Here is a 26,415-nt window from a genome sequence, read left to right on the forward strand (position 1 = left end):
CTACTTGTTGCCCTGATACCAGAAGATGGTAGCAGTAGTGCCTGCTTTCATCCTCACCGGTCTCTGGCCAGCTAGTACAGAAATGCGGGAGCCCGCCGTCACGGACATCTTGCTGCGAGATTTCCGCTGCGGCTCCTTCTCCGTTGATGGTGTCTCTCCCTCTCCGGCTTCCTGAAAAGGGAATTGATGCACCGTTCAAAAACAAGGGTGCCGCAGCCACTGTCCATGACTTAAGACGATCATACACATATATACCGTTTAAAAAGTTTGTAGTATTCTTAACATACTGAACACCACAATGCAAAATTTAAAGTCGACAGTAACTTTCGCATGATGTGTCACTACCAAGTAACATAGATCGACGGAACTTGCACCATACTTAAAAGGAAACCTCCCCATCGCAACCCTCTGAGATTTAGTTATAAGTTGGCACAGTGGATAGGCCTTGAAAAACTGAACACAGATCACTGGAGAAAACAGGAAGAAGTTGTGTGAAACTATGCAAAAAATAAGCAAAAGATACAAACTGAGTAGTCCATGCGCAAGATAGGCAACATCAAGGATAATGTAAGTTATGGAGCGCCGTGGTCCCGTGGTTAGCGTGAGCAGCTGCAGAGCGAGATGTCCTTGGTTCAAGTCTTCCTTGAGTGAAAGTCTATTTTCGCAAAGTTATGATCTGTCCGTTCGTTCATTGACGTCTCTGTTCACTGTAATAAGTTTAGTGTCTGTGTTTTGCGACCGCACTGCAAAACCATGCGATTAGTAGACGGAAGGACGTGCCTCTCCAATGGGAACCGGAAACATTTGATCGCAAAGTCATAAGTCAACCGATTCCTCCACAGGAAAACACGTCTGATATATTCTACACGACACTGGTGACGGCATGCGCGTCACATGACAGGAATATGTTGTCGACCCACCTAACTTGTACACTTGGCGAATGGGTAAAAAGATTCTTCTACCTTGCCCGATTTAGGTTTTCTTGTGGATGTGATAGTCACTCCCAAAAAAGTGATGAAAACATAAGAGTTTGTCACATAAACTGCAACAAGTGAATGCAACAGTTTCACAGTCGCACAGTTTTCCCTGTGCTCTGTCAAAACATGTTTTTAACGTTTTCAAATTTTCCCGTGTGTAGACCGTCAAATCCTGCATATGTCCAAGCAAATCTGAACATGTCCTGGAATTTTGGAGAGCGAAATTGATTATGTGTGAGTGCCTGAACTTTGATAATTGACACACGATCACGTAAACAATACTGCTCTATGTACCTGTGCAGCTTCGCATAATAATTGTCTAAAAATAAAAAATTAAACTTTTCACTCGGGGTAAGACTTGAATCAAAGACCTCTCGTTCCGTAGCTGCTCACGCTAACCACGGGATCACGGCGCTCCTGAGCTTACATCGTCCTTGATGTTGCCTATCTTGCGCATGGACCACTCAGTTTGTATATTTTGCTTCTTTTTTCATAGTTCCACACAACTTCTTCCTGTTTTCTCCAGTGATCTGTGTTCAGTTTTTCAAGGCCTATCCACTGTGCCAACTTATATCTAAATCTGAGGGGGGTGCGATGGGGAGGTTCCCTTGTTAGAAAGAACTCGAACAGTATAGGACCGAAGGTAACTGAAACAAATACGCAACGAGACGAACAGAAATTATAGTTTTATTCAAAGACAATTATTCCACTGAAGTGACTGCAACTTATGCCCTGGACACTACAGAAGGCGGGGAATGGTTACAATAGCGTTTGTTGTCACCACGGACAATAACGCGTGCTCTGCAACGTGCTCCCACGCTGACCACGAGGTTGGTACGCGTTTCTTGTTGTGGTGCATTCCAGTCCTCCACTAGCGATTAAAAACCTGCTGGATGGTCGTTGGCGTATCCAGATCTCAGGAGTGAATACAGTCCTGAAAAGAAGCACATGGGGATGAAGTACAGTGACGAAATAACGTTGAGCAGTGAGTGTAGTAGATTTGGAGATTAATACAGCCATGGAACACTATTCATCTCCTCACAGCATAGCACCTGGACCACCATGACGATCATATTCGACAATGCCAGATTTATCCTCATATCGCGAGAGGTGCGAACATGTAATGCTCCCAGGGACACTGTTGAACATGATCGTTGGGGTACCCCAGGTGTTATGGTGTAATACGTCGTGGTCTCCTGACCTTCATTGCTTACATTTTCCGCAGTCACAATCATATTCCGCACATCAAGAGGCTTCATTCGAACTCAAACTCGATAAGATAAAGTCAACGTTGTATGAATTCATGTAAACGATATGCAAATGACTAGTAAGCCACCGTGGTTGAAATACTCGAGGCTGGCGTACACACATACATTCCAGACACGACGGTCACAGGAGCTTTTAATTCGGGAGAGGCAACCGCACGCCAGGAGGCCGGTCCCAACCCATCTACATCGGCCGGTGACCGCCCGTAGAGCAGACAGCATTTGCCCGAGTGAAAGGACGACTCCGAGTTCGGCTTAAAAGCAAATTCCGCTACATTGTGTGGGAGCAGCCAGCCTACGCATTCTTTACACATATCACGCAGTTTCAGAGATTTTCACAGGGAGACAGCAAACGCCAAACGCCGATACTACAGATTTCTGGATTGGTCGCCTTAAACGAAACGTCATTCTCCCATTTTAGAAGAGCAATGCTGATTGGCAGACGAGATTTCTGACGCCTTGAGCTGAAGGAGAGACCGAAAGATATACCCCTTCACGTCTGGCGTGGAGAGGGGCCGTTCCGTTGTCGCTCTTGGAGCGAGAACACGTAACGAGAGCGTGCACGCTCGTACGTGTACTCAAAGAGCGAGGAACAAGTCTCTCCTCAGTACTTCAGTGGGAGAGCACCTCTGTCGAGAGAGAATCGAAGTGCGACTCTATATTGAGTCCTGGCGATTAAGCATTGTTCACTGTGTTGGCCGACACACTTATTGTGCGGTGTGAATGGACAGAGTTATAGTTAAACGCCTGCGAGCGAATTTTGAGTGGCATCGTGGTGGACTGGTTATCTGACCGGTGTACCACGCCAATAGTTAGACTAGGGGCGAATAGGAGTCCTTGACTTCATCAAGGCGTAGGGAGAGTTTGATTGGCGAAGGTCAATCCAGATAGAACGAGAGTTATCTTATTTGTTAGCAGCGGGCGGCGCAGACAGGAGTCATCACAGCTTACGGTATTGTGTGCTACAGCTATTGCGAGCCTCATATTTCCTCCATAACAGTACACTAAACTGCATTTCACATGCGACAGCCTCGACCGTACCTAGCAGATATTCTAAAGGATAATTATTCAAGTTGAGTAGGCGTGGCTCTCAGCCATTCTGCCAAGTCAATAACAATCTTAAACTTTGTATAGAAATTTCATTAGCGAAACCTATCCTTAAGAGGTAACTTCGCATTCTGAAACGAACCCTGAAATAACGTGTTAAGTTCGTAACTAAAAGTGCCATTATGATTTCTCAGAATTTTTGCAAAATAAATAATAATTTTCGTTAGTTTCACGTTTTTCTTACAGTAACTAACACTACTCCAGTACCCAAGTATCCCACTACGTACGTAAGAAATTTTGTGGATTTTTGTGTCATTTCCTTACAGCGGACGACTCCAGAAGATATTTATTGTTGAAAGTTTTTCAGGCATTTCTCTTTAGAACGTTAGGAGCGTCTGTCTGACTTCTCTAGTAGTGTGGGGGTGGAAATTGCATATTGCAGGAGCCACAGGGTAAAGGGTACATCTCAGATTAATCCGTTGCGCAGAATGACAGAATAGCAACCCCACACGCTCACAATGGTACGGCGAGGCATGAGTTGTAAGTGCTTACTAACATAATCTTACAATACGATACACTCACCGGTCACCGTTATTGTGCTACTTTACTCCTTCCCAATGTGCGTCTTTTAAGGGGTGCATTCGGCCGCCACTTCACTTTAAGGATGACAACGAGCGACCGCATCGAACAGCACAGGTGGAGGAGCTCATGGAACGAATGGATATCCCTCGAATGGACTGGCCTGCTCGTTCCCCCGACGTAAATCCCATCGAGCGCGTCTGGGATGCGTTGGCGAGAAGTATTCTAGCATGTCCACATGCACCAAGACCATCCAGCAGTTGTCAAACGCTCTGGTGGAGTACTGGAAAGCCCTGTCACAAGAACTACGTACCAACCACGTGGCCAGCGCTGCAGAACACGCAATGCCGTCCGTGATGATCACACACGGTGTAATGTCCAGGAGACCGTCATAAATCGTGGTAAGTGTAATTATTGTCTTTGAATGAAAGTGTCGTTTCTTTTCATCTAATATGTACTATACTGTAGGAGTTGTTTCTATCTATAGTCCATGTTTCATTAAGCTAATGTTATTTGGGTATAACGCGTCATGTGAAAGCTACTTTGGTCCTTCAGTTTTATCCATTACTGAGTAACTGAACGAACTTATGCATTATTGATGTTATAGAATCTGTAACTCTGTGCTGAATATGAACAAAGAAAGCTGTAACCATTCACTTTGCGAAATATTTAATCCCTTTTACTATATTTCCATCCTTTTCAGATTCATCTTTATTTCCATGCACTGCTGCTCGGTAGTGACTCTGTTCCAAGAAGACAAATATAAAGTTTTAACGTACCGCCGTGAATGATAGTTATATACCAAGTTGTGCCAAAAAGGACTATTTTACTTACTCCGCCGTGCGGTTCTAGGCGCCACAGTCTGTAACCGAGCGACCGCTACGGTCGCAGGTTCGAATCCTGCCTCGGGCATAGATGTGTGTGATGTCCTTAGCTTAGTTAGGTTTAATTAGTTCTAGGTTCTAGGCGACTGATGACCTCAGAAGTTAAGTCGCATAGTGCTCAGAGCCATTTGAACCCTTTTTTTCTTACTCTAGTAGTATGGGTGGCACTGTAGTTAGGATGCACAAAGGTCATCAGTCCCCTAGAACTTAGAACTACTAAAACCTAACTAACCTAAGGACATCACACACATCCATGCCCGAGGCAGGATTCGAACCTGCGACCGTGGCGATCGCGCGGTTCCAGACTGAAGTGCCTAGAACCACTCGGCCACACCGGCCAGCTCCATTTTAATATCTATTGGCCACAAATGAAACACTTTTCGCCATAAATGTGAACACTGATTGTCACTATAGATATGGTAGCATCCAGTATGGGCCACACAACTAATATTTATGAGAAAGATCTTCACTCAAACATATAACATACTTTACTCAGAAATAATTCTTTGAATCTTGTTCACATAACACAATAAATGTGTGGGTACAGAATGAGATTTTCACCCTGCAGCGGAGTGTGTGCTGATATGAAACTTCCTGGCAGATTAAAACTGTGTGCCAGACCGAGACTCGAACTCGGGACCTTTGCCTTTCGCGGGAAAGTGCTCTACCAACTGAGCTACCCAAACACGACTCACGCCCTGTCCTCACAGTTTCATATCAGCGCACACTCCGCTGCAGAGTGAAAATCTCATTCTGGAAACATTCCCCAGGCTGTGGCTAAGCCATGTCTCCGCAGTATCCTTTCTTTCAGGAGTGCTAGTTTTGCAAGGTTCGCAGGAGAGCTTCTGTAAAGTTTCGAAGGTAGGGGACGAGGTAATGTCAGAAGTAAAGCTGTGAGGACGGGACGTGAGTCATGCTTGGGTAGCTCAGATGGTAGAGCACTTGCCCGCGAAAGGCAAAGGTCCCGAGTTCGAGTCTTGGTCCGGCACACAGTTTTACTCTGCCAGGAAGTTTCAATGTGTGGGTAAATTTACCGATCTAAATTGGTTTTAACATGAACTCTGAAAGCTAATGTTACAGTAATTACATGTTCAGAAAAATTGCATATGTACACTGGTGAGTCAAAACTTTAAGACCACCTTCTTAATAGCTTGTTTGTCCCTCTTCGGAATGAAATATATCGCTGATTCTGCGTATCTGGAATCCATCAGTTTGTTGCTAGATTTATGGAGGTATGTGGTATTACATGTCTACAAACAGATTATGTAATTCACGTAAGTACACGGTAACGGCACTCGATAGCGACCCAGATAGGTTCCATAGGATTTACATCGGGCAAATTTGGTCGCCGAGACATGAACTTGAGTTCACTATAACGCTCCTCAAATCACTGTAGCAAGTTTCTGGCTCCTAGATACGGCCACCCTATTATAGTCGGAGGAAGGCAATGGCAAACCATCTCCACTAGGACCTTACCTAGTACGGTGGTGCGGGTCTCCCGCATTGTTCCACTACACTCTGTCACAGAGTATGGGACTTCATCATCATCATATATATATACACATGCTGACGGCTGCGAACTACTTGCTTCCCTTCATGCTTAATGTCTTCCCCAATGGCAATATCATATATATATCCCTGTGTGTTTGTGTGTGTGTGTGTGTGTGTGTGTGTGTGTGTGTATGTGGTGTGTGTGTGTGTGTGTGTGTCGGGAAACATGCTGACGTTATTTTTTTGACAGGTACTGGATTATGATAAACACAGACTCGGGTTATTTCAGCCACAATGATAGTACGTATGAGAGCATTAAACTTAATGCTCGACCTTTATGTAATTATTTTAGCATAACTGTGATGTCATTAGCTTTGTTTTTAAATTAACACTGAGTAATTAGTTATTTGGCTACATAGCACAAGAATTATTCTCTGATAGTTCACTGAATGGCGTTACAAATGTAAGTCAATAAATCTTGTAGTTCACTAGCAAACATTTCTTTCCCATTTCACTCTGGTCTCTGAGAGAAGGTAGCCTGGTGTTATCTATGTGTTGTTAAGATTTCAATTTGTTCAACAAGGTCAGTTCTGACACTTTTGGTAGCAAAACGAAGTACCTGAAGGTTCTCTTCTATGCTATTTACAGAATGGCTGTGTTATGCAAGACATGTGTCAAAGTTGGGTTTGTTCAGTTTGTGTAGCTGAAGTGAATCCATGTGCTCTTTGAATCTTGTCGTGAAGCTTCTACGACTTTGTTCAATGTAGAAGCTTGCATACGAGTTATAACTGATTTTCTACACATCGACTTCTGATATTATTGTCCATCCCTATAACTGAGTGGTTAGTGTGGCAGAATGCCTTGCAAGGGGCCCTCATTCGATTCCAGAACGGATCCGAGATTTTCTCCGTTCGGGGGCTTGGTGTTGTGTTCCCTTCATCATTATTTCATCCTCACCGGCACGTAAGTCTTTGAAATGGTGTCAAATCAAAAGATTTGCATCAGACGGTGGGGCTCCCGGCAAATGAGGCTCCCCGCTCAGACGCACCCATTATCGTTGTCCCATATTATTCGTTGTAATTTGGGTGCTTTCGATGATCATTCATGTGCTTTTCGAGTCTTTTTATCAAGTTTCTACTAGTTTGTCAAACGCTGAAGCTTGGGACATGAGTTACCAGTGGGCTGGCTAGACCTGAGTTTTCAAATTGTTGCACAATAATTTGTGTATTGTGGTTGATTGTATTTTGTATGTTATTGCTGGTCCAAATGCTTATTCTTATAATCTTAAAGCGATTGACTGCTTAGTAAGAGATCTTCCATAGGAAAGGCAGGGTTACAAATGAGGTTTTCTACTTTCTGGGTACCCAATTGTTCACCAATCGTTTGGTTGCATTTTGTTTTACAAATTAGTTTATTGGTTATCAAATAGTTGTATCCATATTGGGTGCAGTAGATTCATTGGGATGCTAAGTTCACTATTAATCATAGCTCTGACGAATGCCTTCTGATGCTGCCTAGATGGCGTAAAGAATTACGATCGGGAATGTTGGTAGTTGTTGACTTCCTGAAATTTTGAATATTATCCTTTTAAGCTTTTTATCTGGAGCTTTAAGCAATGATAGTTAATTCCATCTGATGTTTCATTCTTAACAGTGAATTCACTGTGTAAGATCTTTGTAATGTGTATAATTTGTTCAGCCGATGCTGGATGCAGATGGATTAATAGCGAAACCCTGTATAGTGAAGGGTGATTCAACGGTAGCGAATATTTTCTGAAAACGAAAGCTGCGATGTGGATACTAAATAAAATGCCACCCATTACGTTGCACTAAATAAAAAGATTACGGTTTTCGAAACAGTTCGCTATGTAACTATCACTCGTGGTGGTATTTTAGGTTTTTTTTATCTATCTCTTTCTTATCACACTACAGAATAAAGATGTAACCTCCACGTTCTCCATCTGAAGATGAGCCTTACAAGGATCGAAAAGTAGTTCATGGGAATAATAAGTATTTCAAAACGTATTCTAGAAAGATTCTGCTGCCTCAATCACGTACGTCGCGGAACAAATAAAGAAATATTATCGAGTCAACATACTGACTTTTTATTCCACACGCCACTCGTGAGGTCACAAGGACACACTGAACGAAAAAATTAATACCTTCTGGTAGCTGTCGTATACATAGCTTTACTTTGTTCAGTGGGGACCAATTACAAAAGACGATGTGTGAAAGAGAAATGGATGAGATCTAATGAAAATATGATTCTATATTTCACAGTTTCAAAACATCATGGCAGTTTTCGTAAATATCAGCGAAGAAAAAACTACAAGCAGTCACACTTTTTGAAACAATGTTTCAGATCATCCTAATTACTTATGGGCCTACGCCCACAGTCAGACGGAAGTACGTATTTCTCGCACAAATTTCATGGGGTTTTATCTTATAACATAACAATATTTTTACAAAGTGCAGTCTCCATACATATTACTTACTTAAGGAATGGTCTTACTTTATGTTATACACTACATAAGTCTGTTTCATTGATATATGAAACGCTGAACCATACGCTGGGCTAAATGGCAGACACACTTGTTTACATCTTTTGTACAGGATGTCCCAAAATAATGTACACACTCTTTGAAACAATATCTCTTTAACTAAAGGAGACAGAAATACAGTTTTTACAGGTAATAATTTAGAAGGCGTTGAAAAACATAACGATGCTTTATTTGTTTCAGGATAGTCAGCAAACATGGCGTTATCGTATGAACAACGAAGATGGGTGCTAAAGTGTTACTGGAAAACATGTAAGCGTAGCACGCCGACATTGGAGAGTTGAAATTGTAACACCACCACCGACAAGAGTAACAATTACAAGAATCAGAGATAAGTTTTAAGTCGAAGGAACGGTGTACGATATGAAGAAGGGACATAGCGGACGAAAGAGAAGATCAACAGACAATGAGAGTGTTGATGCAGTAATCCAGGCACACACATGATCCCCGAAGAAATCTGTGAGCCAATTCTCTCGTCAGACTGGGATTTGCAGAAGCAGTGTTCATAGAATTTTGCGGTCTCAGAACTTTAAGCCTTACATTCCAAGACCTCTCCATCCATCCAGGATGTGAAGTTGAATGTACAATCCTGCTACCTCTGGCAGTTATAATGGCTCTAATGAGGTTGATCATCAAGTCGAACTGAATTTGGCTGACATATGTTGTTGTTGTGCTCTTCAGTCCTGAGACTGGTTTGATGCAGCTCTCCATGCTACTCTATCCTGTGCAAGCTTCTTCATCTCCCAATACCTACAGCAACTTCCATCCTTTTGAATCTGCTTAGTGTATTCATCTCTTGGTCTCCCTCTACGATTTTTACCCTCCAAGCTGCCCTCCAATGCTAAATTGGTGATCCCTTGATGCCTCAAAACATGTCCTACCAACCGATCCCTTCTTCTAGTCAAGTTGTGCCACAAACTTCTCTTCTCCCCAATCCTATTCAATACCTCCTCATTAGTTACGTGATCTACCCACCTTATCTTCAGCATTCTTCTGTAACACCACATTTCGAAAGCTTCTATTCTCTTCTTGTCCAAACTAGTTATCGTCCATGTTTCACTTCCATACATGGCTTCACTCCATACAAATACTTTCAGAAACGACTTCCTGACACTTAAATCTATACTTGATGTTAACAAATTTCTCTTCTTCAGAAACGATTCCCTTGCCATTGGCAGTCTACATTTTATATCCTCTCTACTTCGACCATCATCAGTTATTTTACTCCCTAAATAGCAAAACTCCTTTACTACTTTAAGTGTCTCATTTCCTAATCTAATTCCCTCAGCATCACCTGATTTAATTTGACTACATTCCATTATCCTCGTTTTGCTTTTGTTGATGTTCATCTTACATCCTCCTTTCAAGACACTATCCATTCCGTTCAACTGCTCTTCCAAGTCCTTTGCTGTCTCTGACAGAATTACAATATCGTCGGCGAACCTCAAAGTTTTTACTTCTTCTCCATGACTTTTAATACCTACTCCAAATTTTTCTTTTGTTTCCTTTACTGCTTGCTCAATATACAGATTGAATAACATCGGGGAGAGGCTACAACCCTGTCTCACTCCTTTCCCAACCGCTGCTTCCCTTTCATGTCCCTTCACTCTTATAACTGCCATCTGGTTTCTGTACAAATTGTAAATAGCATTTCGCTCCCTGTATTTTACCCCTGCCACCCTCAGAATTTGAAAGAGAGTATTCCAGTCAACATTGTCAAAAGCTTTCTCTAAGTCTACAAATGCTAGAAACGTAGGTTTGCCTTTTCTTAATCTTTCTTCTAAGATAAGTCGTAAGGTTAGTATTGCCTCACGTGTTCCAACATTTCTACGGAATCCAAACTGATCTTCCCCGAGGCCCGCTTCTACCAGTTTTTCCATTCGTCTGTAAAGAATTCGCGTTAGTATTTTGCAGCTGTGACTTATTAAACTGATAGTTCGGTAATTCTCACATCTGTCAAAACCTGCTTTCTTTGGGATTGGCCGGCCGAAGTGGCCGTGCGGTTAAAGGCGCTGCAGTCTGGAACCGCAAGACCGCTACGGTCGCAGGTTCGAATCCTGCCTCGGGCATGGATGTTTGTGATGTCCTTAGGTTAGTTAGGATTAACTAGTTCTAAGTTCTAGGGGACTAATGACCTCAGCAGTTGAGTCCCATAGTGCTCAGAGCCATTTTTTTCTTTGGGATTGGAATTATTATATTCTTCTTGAAGTCTGAGGGTATTTCGCCTGTCTCATACACCTTGCTCACCAGATGGTAGAGTTTTGTCATGACTGGCTCTCCCAAGGCCATCAGTAGTTCTAATGGAATGTTGTCTACTCCTGGGGCCTTGTTTCGACTCAGGTCTTTCAGTGCTCTGTCAAACTCTTCACGCAGTATCTTATCTCCCTTTTCGTCTTCATCTACATCCTCTTCCATTTCCATAATATTGTCCTCAAGTACATCGCCCCTGTATAGACCCTCTATATACTCCTTCCACCTTTCTGCTTTCCATTCTTTGCTTAGAACTGGGTTGCCATCTGAGCTCTTGATATTCATACAAGTGGTTCTCTTCTCTCCAAAGGTCTCTTTAATTTTCCTGTAGGCAGTATCTATCTTACCCCTAGTGAGACAGCCCTCTGCATCCTTACATTTGTCCTCTAGCCATCCCTGCTTAGCCATTTTGCACTTCCTGTCGATCTCATTTTTGAGATGTTTGTATTCCTTTTTGCCTGCTTCATTTACTGCATTTTTATATTTTCTCCTTTCATCAATTAAATTCAATATTTCTTCTGTTACCCAAGGATTTCTATTAGCCCTCGCCTTTTTACCTACTTGATCGTCAGCTACCTTCACTACTTCATCCTTCAGAGCTACCCATTCTTCTTCTACTGTATTTCTTTCCCCCATTCCTGTCAATTGTTCCCTTATGCTCTCCCTGAAACTCTCTACAACCTATGGTTCTTTCAGTTTATCCAGGTCCCATCTCCTTAAATTCCTACCTTTTTGCAGTTTCTTCAGTTTCAATCTACAGTTCATAACCAATAGATTGTGGTCAGAATCCACATCTGCCCCTGGAAATGTCTTACAATTTAAAACCTGGTTCCTAAATCTCTGTCCTACCATTATATAATCTATCTGATACCTTTTAGTATCTCCAGGATTCTTCCAGGTATACAACCTTCTTTTATGATTCTTGAACCAAGTGTTAGCTATGATTAAGTTATGCTCTGTGCAAAGTTCTACAAGGCGGCTTCCTCTTTCATTTCTTCCCCCCAATCCATATTCACCTACTATGTTTCCTTCTCTCCCTTTTCCTACTGACGAATTCCAGTCACCCATGACTATTAAATTTTCGTCTCCCTTCACTACCTGAATAATTTCTTTTATCTCGTCATACATTTCATCAATTTCTTCATCATCTGCAGAGCTAGTTGGCATATAAATTTTTACTACTGTAGTAGACATGGGCTGGTGACAATAGTGTCTTTTGTCACTTCTAAAGCTTGTAATTAATGTAAAACGAGAATCGCAACATGGTTTATTCCTTAGAACAGAGGATTTTTCTGGTGTTGGAATTCCACCGCCTAGAACACAGTGTTGCTGCAACAAGACGAAGTTTTCAACGGAGGTTTAATGTAACCAAAGGACCGAAAAGCGATACAATAAAGGATCTGTTTGAAAAATTTCAACGGACTGGGAACGTGACGGATGAACGTGCTGGAAAGGTAGGGCGACCGCGTACGGCAACCACAGAGGGCGACGCGCAGCTAGTGCAGCAGGTGATCCAACAGCGGCCTCGGGTTTCCGTTCGCCGTGTTGCAGCTGCGGTCCAAATGACGCCAACGTCCACGTATCGTCTCATGTGCCAGAGTTTACACCTCTATCCATACAAAATTCAAACGCGGCAACCCCTCAGCGCCGCTACCATTGCTGCACGAGAGACATTCGCTAACGATATAGTGCACAGGATTGATGACGGCGATATGCATGTGGGCAGCATTTGGTTTACTGACGAAGCTTATTTTTACCTGGACGGCTGCGTCAATAAACAGAACTGGCGCATATGGGGAACCGAAAAGCCCCATGTTGCAGTCCCATTGTCCCTGCATCCTCAAAAAGTACTGGTCTGGGCCGCCATGTCTTCCAAAGGAATCATTGGCCCATTTTTCAGATCCGAAACGATTACTGCATCACGCTATCTGGACATTCTTCGTGAATTTGTGGCGGTACAAACTGCCTTAGACGACACTGCGAACACCTCGTGGTTTATGCAAGATGGTGCCCGGCCACATCGCACGGCCGACGTCTTTAATTTCCTGAATGAATATTTCGATGATCGTGTGATTGCTTTGGGCTATCCGAAACATACAGGAGGCGGCGTGGAGTGGCCTCCCTATTCGCCAGACATGAACCCCTGTGACTTCTTTCTGTGGGGACACTTGAAAGACCAGGTGTACCGCCAGAATCCAGAAACAATTGAACAGCTGAAGCAGTACATCTCATCTGCATGTGAAGCCATTCCGCCAGACACGTTGTCAAAGGTTTCGGGTAATTTCATTCAGAGACTACGCCATATTATTGCTACGCGTGGTGGATATGTGGAAAATATCGTACTATAGAGTTTCCCAGACCGAAGTGCCATCTGTTGTTGAAAATTGTAACTACTGTAATTTCGAAAGTTTGTCTGCCTGAAAATGTACTGTTGTCCCAAGCATATTGCAACAAACGGTGTATTTCTATCGCTGCTCGTTTAGTTTTTATTGCCATTTCAAATATACCGGTCATTTTTGAAACACCCTGTACATAATGTAGATATTAAATTATGTTGTTAACTATAGATAACAAAGAAGCAGCTCTGAGTAACAAAATTATGCTTTGGGGTCTTATGGAAATGAATATCTGAGAAATTAGTGAGCCAATTTTTTGTGTAAGTTCATATGTACAGTGCAAGACTACAGGTACAGATAAGTCCAGTTCATCATAAGATCAACAGATGTCAGGAGCATGCATACATAATTCAGTCTCAAAATGGATGATGGTGTGCATTAGGCCTCAGCATGTGGATTCGAATAAAACAATCAGTATAGCAATTTTCCAATTTTTATTCGTTACAGAGATACAGCTATTGGAATGTAACCCAGACTGATACTCTCAGAAGGTGCTAAGCAAACACAAATGATTAAGTTCAAAGCTGATTTTCATAAATTCCATCTCTTTTAAATATCTCAAGAACACGATGTGTAGCTATTAGAAGGTCATCTTAGCGTTCTTTTATGTGGACATCGCTGTTCATAACTGAACTGTCAGTTTGTCATTTTCGTCTACTTTTTCTTTGTACACTTCACCTTTCAACCACCCCTAAAAGGCAAAAATCTAAATGTATAATGCCCACAGACCATGCTGATTTGCCTTCCAGCAAATATGTCACCTGACACCTACAATATGCAAGGGTCCCATCATGCTGGATGAATACACAGGGGCTTGAAGTTAAAGTAAGCTCATTCAACTGATGGAATGTAGTTTTCGAAAAGGTTGGATAATGACGCCCTTTGAAACGATGTGGTAACACAACAGGTCTGATGAACTTATTGTATATCAAACTAAATCACATTTTTACAGAGAATCGTTCTTAAAAATGTGTCTCCACAAAAGCATATGGGATTTAATCAGACCAATGATGTCACTTATGGTTGTTATTGATACTGTCACAAGTGAAGTGAATCGTAAGTAAACAGTATTAACGGAATCAGTCAGCTATTTGCAACAAGCTATCTAGCTTCACCTTCTTCTCAAAGGTGTTGAATCAGCTGCAAACAATAAGAATAGTGACTGTGCGAATGTAACATCCCTCATATTCTTGTAAATGAAACACTAACACATGTAGAAATCCTTCATGTACTTACAGGAGGTCATGTTCTACCTACTGAATAATGTCTTCTATTTGATCCACATTGTTCTTTGGTATTTTAATATGAGACATGACTGTTGGGCATTGCACTAATCTCACACAGTTTAGCGAGAACATGAGAAAAACTCTTCAGTTAAGTAGCCTGCAGTTGTGAAATCATCTACCAAGTTCTCTACAAGTAGCAGCAACAGACTTTTCATTACAGAACACGAACACCATTACAGATGGATTGGCGAGAAGTTCAGAGTCATAGCTGAAACATTCAGTTACCTACACTCAGTCATGGATGGCTTCACATATAGAAATTTAAAAAAAAAAATGTAGTTGGCAACCACCTTTATAGCAACTGGAATACCCACATGCAATATGAAAACTTATATGTACAAGTGGCTGAATCTCTATAACCAATAAAAACAGGTTAAATGTTATCTGGAACGTTTTCCTCAACTATCTCCTTCTAGAGCATTTACTGTTTTTACTGAAACACGCTGCACACAAGAATGCTGCAGATGACGTTAGAATAAATATAAAACAGGGCTAAAAGTTTACTTTACACATTCTTGCATCCTAACATAACACTAAATAATGAGTACTTTATGAAAAATTAAAAAATATTCATAATAAAAATTTCAAAAACCTGAACGAAAAATTCATTAAAAACAGAAAAATCAAAACACATAAAAATTTGTAAAATTACACATTTTCAAAAATTTTCAAAACATCTTGTTGAGGGAAATTTCATCTCAAATCATTAGATGTTTAGCTTTAAAGTTCCCACTTTAAATGTTCAAATTTAGTTGAGACACATACACTGATGCGCTTTCTTTTAACTTACAAAATCTAAGATGAGAATACAAAGATTTTATTTTACTGTTTAAGTTTTTTTTAATTTGGAATGTCACAAAATAATAACTTCCTTGTTATATTACCAGATCAACTAATACAATTATAAATAGTATCTTCTACACTCCAGCTAACTGTATTCTGTTAATACTTATTACTAAAAACTTAAAAAATAGCTTTTTTATGATTCTTTATGAAGTATTTGCTCGAAAACACTAATCACAAAATTTATGAAAATTTCACAATATGCTCTTTTGTTAATGTGTTAGTAGTATTTTTCTATGTAAAATTTTAGAAATTTTTCTACATCCGGTATATTTTGCATCATTGAATTTCTAATGTAAAATATCCATGCAGCTTATAGCGAAAATCGTGAAAAAGTCAAAAAGGCTAAAAGATGTGTGACAGAATCAGTAAGAGAAGCATATCACCTAATGAAGAAGGAGAGGCCAGATTTAAAAACTAGTCTCATAAAATTCTACTCCTTATAACCAAAATGAGTAAAATGCCATGTATATATATTTACTGCACTAATTTGTAACTTATTTGTTCCACCACAAGTAGTGTTACAGGGAAGAAGTACACAGAGATCAGCCTAATTCTTTTATGTACATCGAGAGCCACAACATAAATGCTGGTTGGAGGAGTTTGCATTGGGGCATGGTGCTGAAGAGATGACCTCTACACCTTCAGGATACTGAAAGTGATGTAACCTATGCATTGTGGGATGGAGGAGAGTTAGTGAAGAAAACAATGGAGCTACGGAAGTTTGTTACAGAGTTTAGGCATTGGATCGTGAAAGGAGTAGCTCATCATCATATCAGCAGGATTAAGAGACAGGCTTTATCAAAATTAAAATCAGCCAGATTCCAGAATACTGACACATTAGTTCTTCATTTCGTCTTTGCTCAGAACTGGTCTGTTGCTTTGCAGAACTAAGTTAAAATTTACCACTGGCACACATCGCAAGTGTCAATATTCACATGTGTTGCTCACTTCTTTGTAACATCACATTGTTTTGCTATTGTCAGTAATGATCTTATTCACAACAGTACACATGCATGCTATGATGTCAACACAATAACTGATGATGTGGTACCTAGAGCCCATACAGTTCCCAAACATGTATGTGACTGATGGTGGTGGATCTCATTTTAAAAACCGCTTTCAGCTTTATGAGGGTGGGAAACACTGTGAGGGATTAAGACAATAAAATGTATATTTTCAGCAACAGGTCATGGATAAAGTGCATGTGATAGGGTTTGAGATCTCTGTAAACAACTTGCAAGAAGATTTAATCTCTAGCATGAAGCTGTTGATGCTATAAGAGATGCTGCTGGATTTATGCAGACCATAACAAAATTACTACAAAAGATGAAAGCCTTACTTTTGAATGAAAGTACATTAGGTGAATTCCGCTTAAAAAAGGGACAAGATCGTCTGTTATGAAGCCAGTGGAAGGAATTCGGTCAAGTCACTACTGGCTTGCATCCCAGAGTGGCATATACATTGCAAGAACAGTTCATCATGAAATGCAGGCTAATACTTTGTGTGAAATACAGAGAGCTCAGTATACTTTAGAAGACTCTGTTGGCAGCGGCTTCATTTATTGTGTGTATGACAATCAGCAGCTGGTGGGACAAATAATTAGCATCTCTCATGAGCTGCAAGATTAGCTGTTTCCTTTATGACACCTCATGATCTGGCAAATTCTTTCAAATGGCCGTCATCAACAGATCAATGTGTAGTTCCCATTTTCCAAGTACTACTATTGTTGGATCATCCTTGTCCATCTGCAAATTCAGCTTGGTTATGCAAGTTCAATTAGGAGCAGATGAAAAAAAGGACAGATGATATTTTCTCAGCAATGCAGTGTGGATTGTTACAGTGTAGGCAATTTTAATTCATGGAATTATTAAAGGAAGTAAAATCATGATAAAAGACAATAAAAATTTGTGATTAATATCAGAAACAGAAAAAAGTATAGACTAAGCTATTTTCTGTACCTAATTTTTAAATAAAATGTTTGAACAAAATTAACAGTTATAATGCTATGAAATAGTGGTTTTGACTAAGCTATACCAGTTTTGCATTACATATACTCAACATCAGCAATTAATTTAAATTTTAAAGTGTTTAGGAAATTTTGACCTTGAAAGTAGCTAGTTCTAACATAAGAATTTCCGATATTTTGCTCTACAGAATAATGCGCACTCTGATTGCACTTCCCACAAGTTCAATGACCAACAAATGCACCATGCAATTTTTACAATATTCAGAATGCTGATTATGGAGAAAATAATTTTTACAGAATCAAATATTTTCAGATTCACTCATTTTTATGAAGAAATATTTTCATACTTTAATAATTTCAGGCATTTTTCCATAGCTGACCATTTCTCAAGACATTTAACATCCTGAGACAACTCATCCCCCCCATGAACCATGGACCTTGCCATTGGTGGGGAGGCTTGCGTGCCTCAGCGATACAGATAGCCGTACCGTAGGTACAACCACAACGGAGGGCTATCTGTTGAGAGGCCAGACAAACGTGTGGTTCCTGAAGAGGGGCAGCAGCCTTTTCAGTAGTTGCTAGGGCAACAGTCTGGATGATTGACTGATCTGGCCTTGTAACATTAACCAAAACGGCCTTGCTGTGCTGGTACTGCGAGCGGCTGAAAGCAAGGGGAAACTACGGCCGTAATTTTTCCCGAGGACATGCAGCTTTACTGTATGATTAAATGATGATGGCGTCCTCTTGGGTAAAATATTCCGGAGGTAAAATAGTCCCCCATTCGGATCTCCGGGCGAGGACTACTCAAGAGGATGTCGTTATCAGGAGAAAGAAAACTATCGTTCTACGGATCGGAGCATAGAATGTCAGATCCCTTAATCGGGCAGGTAGGTTAGAAAATTTGAAAAGGGAAATGGATTGGTTAAAGTTAGATATAGTGGGAATTAGTGAAGTTCGGTGGCAGGAGGAACAAGACTTTTGGTCAGGTGACTACAGGGTTATCAACACAAAGTCAAATAGGGGTAATGCAGGAGTAGGTTTAATAATGAATAGGAACATAGGAGTGCGGGTAAGCTACTACAAACAGCATAGTGAACGCATTATTGTGGCCAAGATAGACACGAAGCCCACACCTACTACAGTAGTACAAGTTTATATGCCAACTAGCTCTGCAGATGACGAAGAAATTGAAGAAATCTATGATGAAATAAAAGAAATTATTCACATAGTGAAGGGAGACGAAAATTTAATAGTCATGGGTGACTGGAATTCGTCAGTAGGAAAAGGGAGAGAAGGAAACGTAGTAGGTGAATATGGATTGGGGCTAAGAAATGAAAGAGGAAGCCATCTGGTAGAATTTTGCACAGAGCACAACTTAATCATAGCTAACACTTGGTTCAAGAATCATGATACAAGGTTGTATACATGGAAGAACCCTGGAGATACTAAAAGGTATCAGATAGATTATGTAATGGTAAGACAGAGATTTAGGAAACAGGTGTTAAATTGTAAGACATTTCCAGGGGCAGATGTGGATTCTGACCACAATCTATTGGTAGATTAAAACTGAAGAAACTGCAAAAAGGTAGGAATTTAAGGAGATGGGACCTCGATAAACTGAAAGAACCAGAGGTTGTACAGAATTTCAGGGAGAGCATAAGGGAACAATTGACAGGAATGGGGGAAAGAAATACAGTAGAAGAAGAATGGGTAGCTTTGAGGGATGAAGTAGTGAAGGCAGCAGAGGGTCAAGTAGGTAAAAAGACGAGGGCTAGCAGAAATCCTTGGGTAACAGAAGAAACATTGAATTTAATTGATGAAAGGAGAAAATATAAAAATGCAGTAAATGAAGCAGGCAAAAAGGAATACAAACATCTCAAAAATGAGATCGACAGGAAGTGCAAAATGGCTAAGCAGTGATGGCTAGAGGACAAATGTAAAGATGTAGAGGCTTATCTCACTAGGGGTAAGATAGATACTGCCTACAGGAAAATTAAAGAGACCTTTGGAGATCGGAGAACCACTTGTATAAACATCAAGAGCTCAGATGGAAACCCAGTTCTAAGCAAAGAATGGAAAGCAGAAAGGTGGAAGGAGTATATAGAGGGTCTATACAAGGGCGATGTACTTGAGGACAATATTATGGAAATGGAAGAGGATGTAGATGAAGATGAAATGGGAGATACGATACTGCGTGAAGAGTTTGACAGAGCACTGAAAGACCTGAGTCGAAAGAAGGCCCCCGGAGTAGACAACATTCCATTGGAACTACTGACTGCCTTGGGAGAGCCAGTTCTGACAAAACTCTACCATCTGGTGAGCAAGATGTATGAAACAGGCGAAATACCCTCAGACTTCAAGAAGAATATAATAATTCCAATCCCAAAGAAAGCAGGTGTTGACAGATGTGAGAATTACCGAACTATCAGTTTAATAAGCCACAGCTGCAAAATACTAACACGAATTCTTTACAGACGAATGGAAAAACTAGTAGAAGCCGACCTCGGGGAAGATCAGTTTGGATTCCGTAGAAATACTGGACCACGTGAGGCAATGCTGACCTTATCACTTATCTTAGAACAAAGATTAAGGAAAGGCAAACCTACGTTTCTAGCATTTGTAGACTTAGAGAAGGCTTTTGACAACGTTGACTGGAATACTCTCTTTCAGATTCTGAAGGTGGCAAGGGTAAAATACAGGGAGCGAAAGGCTATTTACAATTTGTACAGAAACGAGATGGCAGTTATAAGAGTCGAGGGACATGACAGGGAAGCAGTGGTTGGGAAGGGAGTAAGACAGGGTTGTAGCCTCTCCCCGGTGTTATTCAATATGTATATTGAGCAAGCAGTAAAGGAAACAAAAGAAAAATTCGGAGTAGGTATTAAAATCCATGGAGAAGAAATAAAAACTTTGAGGTTTGCCGATGACATTGTGATTCTGTCAGAGACAGCGAAGGACTTGGAAGAGCAGTTGAACGGAATGGATGGTGTCTTGAAGGGAGGATAGAAGATGAACATCAACAAAAGCAAAACGAAGATAATGGAATGTAGTCGAATTAAGTCGGGTGACGTTGAGGGTATTAGATTAGGAAATGAGACACTTAAAGTAGTAAAGGAGTTTTGCTATTTGGGGAGCAAAATAACTGATGATGGTCGAAGTAGAGAGGATATAAAATGTAGACTGGCAATGGCAAGGAAAGCATTTCTGAAGAAGAGAAATTTGTTAACATCGAGTATAGATTTAAATTTCAGGAAGTCATTTCTGAAAGTATTTGTATGGAGTGTAGCCATGTATGGAAGTGAAACATGGACGATAACTAGTTTGGACAAGAAGGGAATAGAAGCTTTCGAAATGTGGTGCTACAGAAGAATGCTGACGATTAGATGGGTAGATCACATAACTAATGAGGAGGTACTGAATAGGATTGGGGAGAAGAGGAGTTTGTGGCACAACTTGACCAGAAGAAGGGATCGGTTGGTAGGACATGTTCTGAGGCATCAAGGGATCACCAATTTAGTATTGGAGGGCAGCGTGGAGGGTAAAAATCGTAGGGGGAGACCAAGAGATGAATACACTAAGCAGATTCAGAAGGATGTAGGTTGCAGCAGGTACTGGGAGATGAAGAAGCTTGCACAGGATAGAGTAGCATGGAGAGCTGCATCAAACCAGTCTCAGGACTGAAGACCACAACAACAACACCGTAACAACGAGACAACTCATATTTTCGAAATCTAATTTTGAAGTTCACTAAAAGTTACAAATTTTCATAGTTTATTATTCTAAATCAAAGATGAATAAAAGCTCAGAAGTGTGTTAACCATGTGTGATGTATTGTGACTGAGGTTTTTAGTAAGAATAATTTCAGATTTTTACCAATAGTTTTTTATTACAATTTGTTTTATTTTCCCATTTTTAGGACATTTCCATAAATACCCTCATGTAGAGTGGTCTATGATATTTCAACAAATCATCAGAAAGTCAAAATATTTTAGGTTATGAGAGGTGTCTCGTAGAAATTCAACATATATTTCTATTAGAAAACTTTGAAATGATGTGAGATATTCACCCTTGACCTGTGTTAACTGAGATGAAATCGTCGAGCATAAAAGAAGAATTAGAAACTACAAATGTGTGAATATTTCACATATTGTTCTTAAAGAATAGTAGAAAAGAGCTAAAATTTTTTTAAAAATTATGATATAGTATCTATTTTAATAATTAAAAATGTGTGATGAATCTTAAAACTCTAAAATATAAAATCCTGAATAACCCTGAACAAAACTTCATAATACAAAAAATATTAAAAACTCCTTTTTAGGAAAATACTTAAAAAATCAAATGTTGAACAAAAATTTAGAACACAAATCTAGCACTAGAAATTCGCCAATTTATGAAAGTCTTAAAATATTAAAGCTACTAATTACATATATAGTTATAATATACATATATGTAGTACAAACTTTAGGCACTTGAGGCATTAGTAAATTATATATATATATATATATATATATATATATATATATGTGTGTGTGTGTGTGTGTGTGTGTGTGTGTGTGTGTGTGTATTACACATAACACTGTCTCATCTGAAGTACTGTGGGGAGAAGCATCACCTAGCTCTCATTGCAATGGGGATTTATGAAAGGAGATGAACAGAGAGGAGGAGATGAACAAAAAGAGGGGGAAGCATGAGATGGGAAGTGACATGGGGAAAAGAAGGTGGACAGAGAGATAGGGAGGAGTAGATGGAAAGAGAAGGGGAGGAGGAGATTGAACAGAGGGGGCAGGAGCAGGTGACCAAGAGTGGGGGAGGAATAGATGGGAAGAGAGAAGGGAAGAAGAAATGGACAGAGAGAAAGATAGAGGACATGGACAGAAAGAGGGAAGAGGAAAATGGATAGAGAGAGGGGAAGAGGATATGGACAGAAAGAGGGGGGAGGAGATGGACATACAGCAGTGGAGGAGGAGAAAGACAGATTGATTGGGGAAGAGGAGTCTGTGCAAACAAAATATGTGGCACACATGTGCGTGGTCGAATCCATAGGTAAGAAGCTTGTAGGAATAAAATAAAATAAAGAAACAAAAATTAGTTAATATTCTCAAACTAAGGCAATTTAGAGAACCTTAGTCAGTTATCTAACTTTGTGAGAAACTGATCAATTTATACAGAAGAAAGTAATAGAGCAGAAGAATTTGTCAATTAGTAATGATGCACTGAATTTCTCATGTAATATTTCAGATGCTAAAGATCTAGTGCCCAGAAAAATATCAAAACTAAGCAAAACTACGTTAAATTCCTTAAAAGTAATACTGTACCTTTTATTGAAGTAAAACGTGATAAACCTTTGACTTTAGCATCTACAGTTTTCAAAAAGTTAGAAATAATTGGAAATGTTGACGTGAAAGCCTGTAAAGCGTTATAATCTCTAAGAGATGCAACTTCACCTCAATACAAAGGAAGTAGTATGAACGTCTCTAGAGTCTTTGGGTATTACGGATAAAAGGGTCAAATGGTATGATACAAACATGATTTTTGAAGTGCAATATGTGAATACACTGCTGTATCTGTCCAAATCATCATATTATAAATGCATGATGTAACACACTGACTACACAATATTTCTGTTTCACAGATGTTGTGGGTGTTTGGAAAGTAAAATACCTGAATGAAACAGCACTTCAGTGAATCCTTGTGCAATACAGGATGGGGCATACTACATATCTCATTATTATGAGTATTATATATATTTTCTGGAGGTGTCCTCTGGTACACTTTAACTTTAGTGGTCAGAAACATCAGTGGTGGATTATAATGAGAGATACCAAACACTTGTGGCATTTAGCGATGCTGATTTACAATTCCTGTGTTGATCGTAAGTACTAGAGTTCCTGACTGTTTAATAGAAGTATTTTGTTCGTTTTGGGCAAAAAATATGTATTTGCTACTGTTTGAGCTTGTAGAACTTACAACTTCTCAATTCCGCCTATGATAGATAGTTGTAGTTTTGGTCATGCAGATTGCAGTGACTTGTTGTTTCTATGACTTTACATCTGGTTTTTGAAGACCGTTTGTAAGAACTCCATTGTTGCACTACTAAGTCCTCGTGACCTACTGATGACTACTTTATCGCCTTCTTCCTCCATGCCCTAAAGGATTTGCTTTATTTCCCAACAGAAGATGCTGCAACTCTGAGGACACAGTTTGTACTACTCTGCCAAAACGAGTTACAAACCTGAATGCACTTGGAAGTGTTTTTCAAGCCTAAGGTTCATAAAAAAGACCTCACACCACAGGGTAGCGTTTTCTTTCTTTCCAGTGTACTAAAGTGACCAAGCTCAAGTGTACTCACTAGGTGTTACATAAATCTGTGTTTCCAGCGCTTCTGCTCAAATCATTGAAAAGCATTTATAGTGTTGATATTGGCTACACATAAGACAAAATAAGTAAAGTAAAGTGGGTACAGTTGTGGTGATGATGCTGCTTGGGACTACTGTGATGATAAAGTTGGGCCCGCATCTCGTGGTCGTGCGGTAGCGTTCTCGCTTCCCACGCCCGGGTTCCCGGGTTCGATTCCCGGCGGGGTCAGGGATTTTCTCTGCCTCGTGATGGCTGGGTGTTGTGTGCTGTCCTTAGGTTAGTTAGGTTTAAGTAGTTCTAAGTTCTAGGGGACTTATGACCACAGCAGTTGAGTCCCATAGTGCTCAGAGCCATTTTTGATAAAGTTGGATTTAGTGTGACGAACAGACCAATCAACAAAGCCCTTTCTGGATATCAACATACATATATTGTAGTGTCATGGGATTGTTGCCACATACGAAATTGTTAGGATGATTTTCCGTGAACACATATTAGCTGTGAGAACAAGTGGTTTCAGACTGATGTGCCCTCTGGGGAAAACAGGGACTGCGGTGTCGGACAAAGAGGTGGATCACGGTATATGCTATGGACGACACCTTTCACGGCAAAAACATGAAGACCAGTATCAGAATGAAAGAGGCCATGTTTTCTGAGTTTGAATGTGAGTGCCTAGGGTGCTGCAGTGCGATAGATGTGGCGTTATGGATGAAAATTGGTGGATTGCCTTTATTATATGCAGTTAAAACAATAACAAAATCATGAAGAATCACTACCTACTCCTTGCAGTGCCTCACTAATTTCCCTTGCTTTGTTTGCCATTACCTCTTTCAATTACTCTTAACATTTGTTTGTAGGTAGTCAATACCTTGATTTTCTCAATTAACTCTCTTCTTCTCATCTTCCTTCCTCCTCTAGATCAGTTTATTTTCATTGATTCTCTTTCCTTATTTTTAAATAGTGAAGTAGTGAAATACAGTTTTGGATTAGCTACTTATAAAAGGAGTAATTTTTTAATGTGCTGTGAATTGTAGCAAAAATAATAATAACTATGTAACATGTGCTGCCCTTATTTTTAGGGAGCAGTGCGTGTGTAAAAACACAATCTAATAAAAATAAATAAATTCAAACTAATATTATAAATGTTTCTTACGTTTTCAAGACTAACATGCTGAACTGATTTCGATGGAGATAGCTTGAACTATGAAGACGAACACAGGCTACTTGAGAAAGCTACTGTACAAGACACTTACTGATGCGAAAAATTTTACATGAATTAGGGCAAAATATTTACTCTTTGACAAAGCTCTTGGCTTACTAACTTTTGATCTTTTTCATATTTGTGAAAATGATTTTACTGGTTGATGCATGTTATGTGATACCATTCAAAATAATGAATACAAAGCTTTAACTATCTTCATTGTGTTTAATCCATACTTGGACACTATCTGTTGTATAATGTACACACTGTATAATGCATAGTTACTCCAATAGCAGAATGCATACATGCACACCCCTACCGATGCCCCTCTGTTGCAGTGATGCTGCACATACCGACACATTATGCACTGGGACAGCTTGGGAGGGGGGAGATTATGGCTCCTATCATGGCTCCTATCATGAGCTGTGCTTACCTGAACAGGCAGACATGTGAGGACAGCTGATGTTATTACACATACTGTAACTTAATTACCATCACATATCCTAGCAACACTATTTATATGCAAGTACAGCTATGGGCAACAGCTGCTAAACATAAACTAGTAGTTTTCTTCAGAATACCTGGATATGATGGTGGCAGGTGTCAGTGCTGGTAGGTATAGAAGTAACTCACCACTTTGCTGGGTTTAACAGCTGCCTCTGCTTTGCTGGGAGCCGGTGCAGCCTCTACTTTGCTGGGAGTCGGCGCAGCTTCTGCTTTGCTAGGTGTTGGTGCAGCCTCTACTCTACTAGGTTTCGGTCCTGTTTCTGCTTCCGCTTTGCTTGGAGATGGTGCTACTGCCGCTTTGCTAGTAGATGGTGGAACAGCTGCCTGACTAGCAGATGGTGGTACCGCAGCTTTACTAGCAGACGGGGGTACTGCCGCTTGGCTAGCAGAGGGTGGCACAGCTGCTTTGCTAGCAGATGGCGGTACCGCAGCCTGGCTAGCAGATGGTGGTGGTGCCACTTTGCTGGGAGACGGTGCAGCCTCAGCTTCAGCTGGAGGTGCTGCAGCTTCGCCCTGTGGGGGCGCTTCCGGTGCTGCTCCTTCCTCGTCTGCCATAGTTCTGTCCAAACAAGAATAACACTCATCTTAGTTGATCTCAGTTATTAATTGAATTCCTGGCTTCGCCCATTTACAACTTAATCTTAGTATTATGTTAGATGAAACTAGATAAGAATATTAGTTAAGAAAAACAAAACAAATTATCTATAATGTAAATGCAAACTCAGTTCATTCAGATGTTTCACATGTATTAATACATACCAATAATTTTTAAATGAAATCATCAAAAATCAATAGTAATAGTGTACTGC

The 26,415-nt window shown here is 40.3% G+C and overlaps 1 protein-coding gene across 1 annotated transcript; it reads right to left on the reverse strand.

Moving 5' to 3' along the window:
• LOC126195643 (skin secretory protein xP2-like) lies at nucleotides 1-26,161 on the reverse strand. The gene is made up of 2 exons (XM_049934268.1): nucleotides 25,733-26,161; nucleotides 1-171 (listed from the first exon to the last, which is right to left on the reverse strand). Exons 1-2 carry the CDS (start codon nucleotides 26,159-26,161, stop codon nucleotides 1-3), a joined length of 600 nt encoding a protein of 199 aa, XP_049790225.1.
• Nucleotides 26,162-26,415: the final 254 nt, after the last annotated feature.

Source organism: Schistocerca nitens, chromosome 7, assembly GCF_023898315.1.
Source record: "Schistocerca nitens isolate TAMUIC-IGC-003100 chromosome 7, iqSchNite1.1, whole genome shotgun sequence".
In the NCBI taxonomy this organism is placed as follows: domain Eukaryota; kingdom Metazoa; phylum Arthropoda; class Insecta; order Orthoptera; family Acrididae; genus Schistocerca; species Schistocerca nitens.

Coding starts and splice junctions, on each gene's coding strand:
- LOC126195643 (XM_049934268.1), bottom strand. CDS start 26,161: ATGGCAGACGAGGAAGGAGCAGCACCGGAAGCGCCCCCACAGGGCGAA. Junction 172..25,732: donor CTGTTAAACCCAGCAAAGTG/GTGAGTTACTTC, acceptor TTCCCTTTTCAG/GAAGCCGGAGAGGGAGAGAC.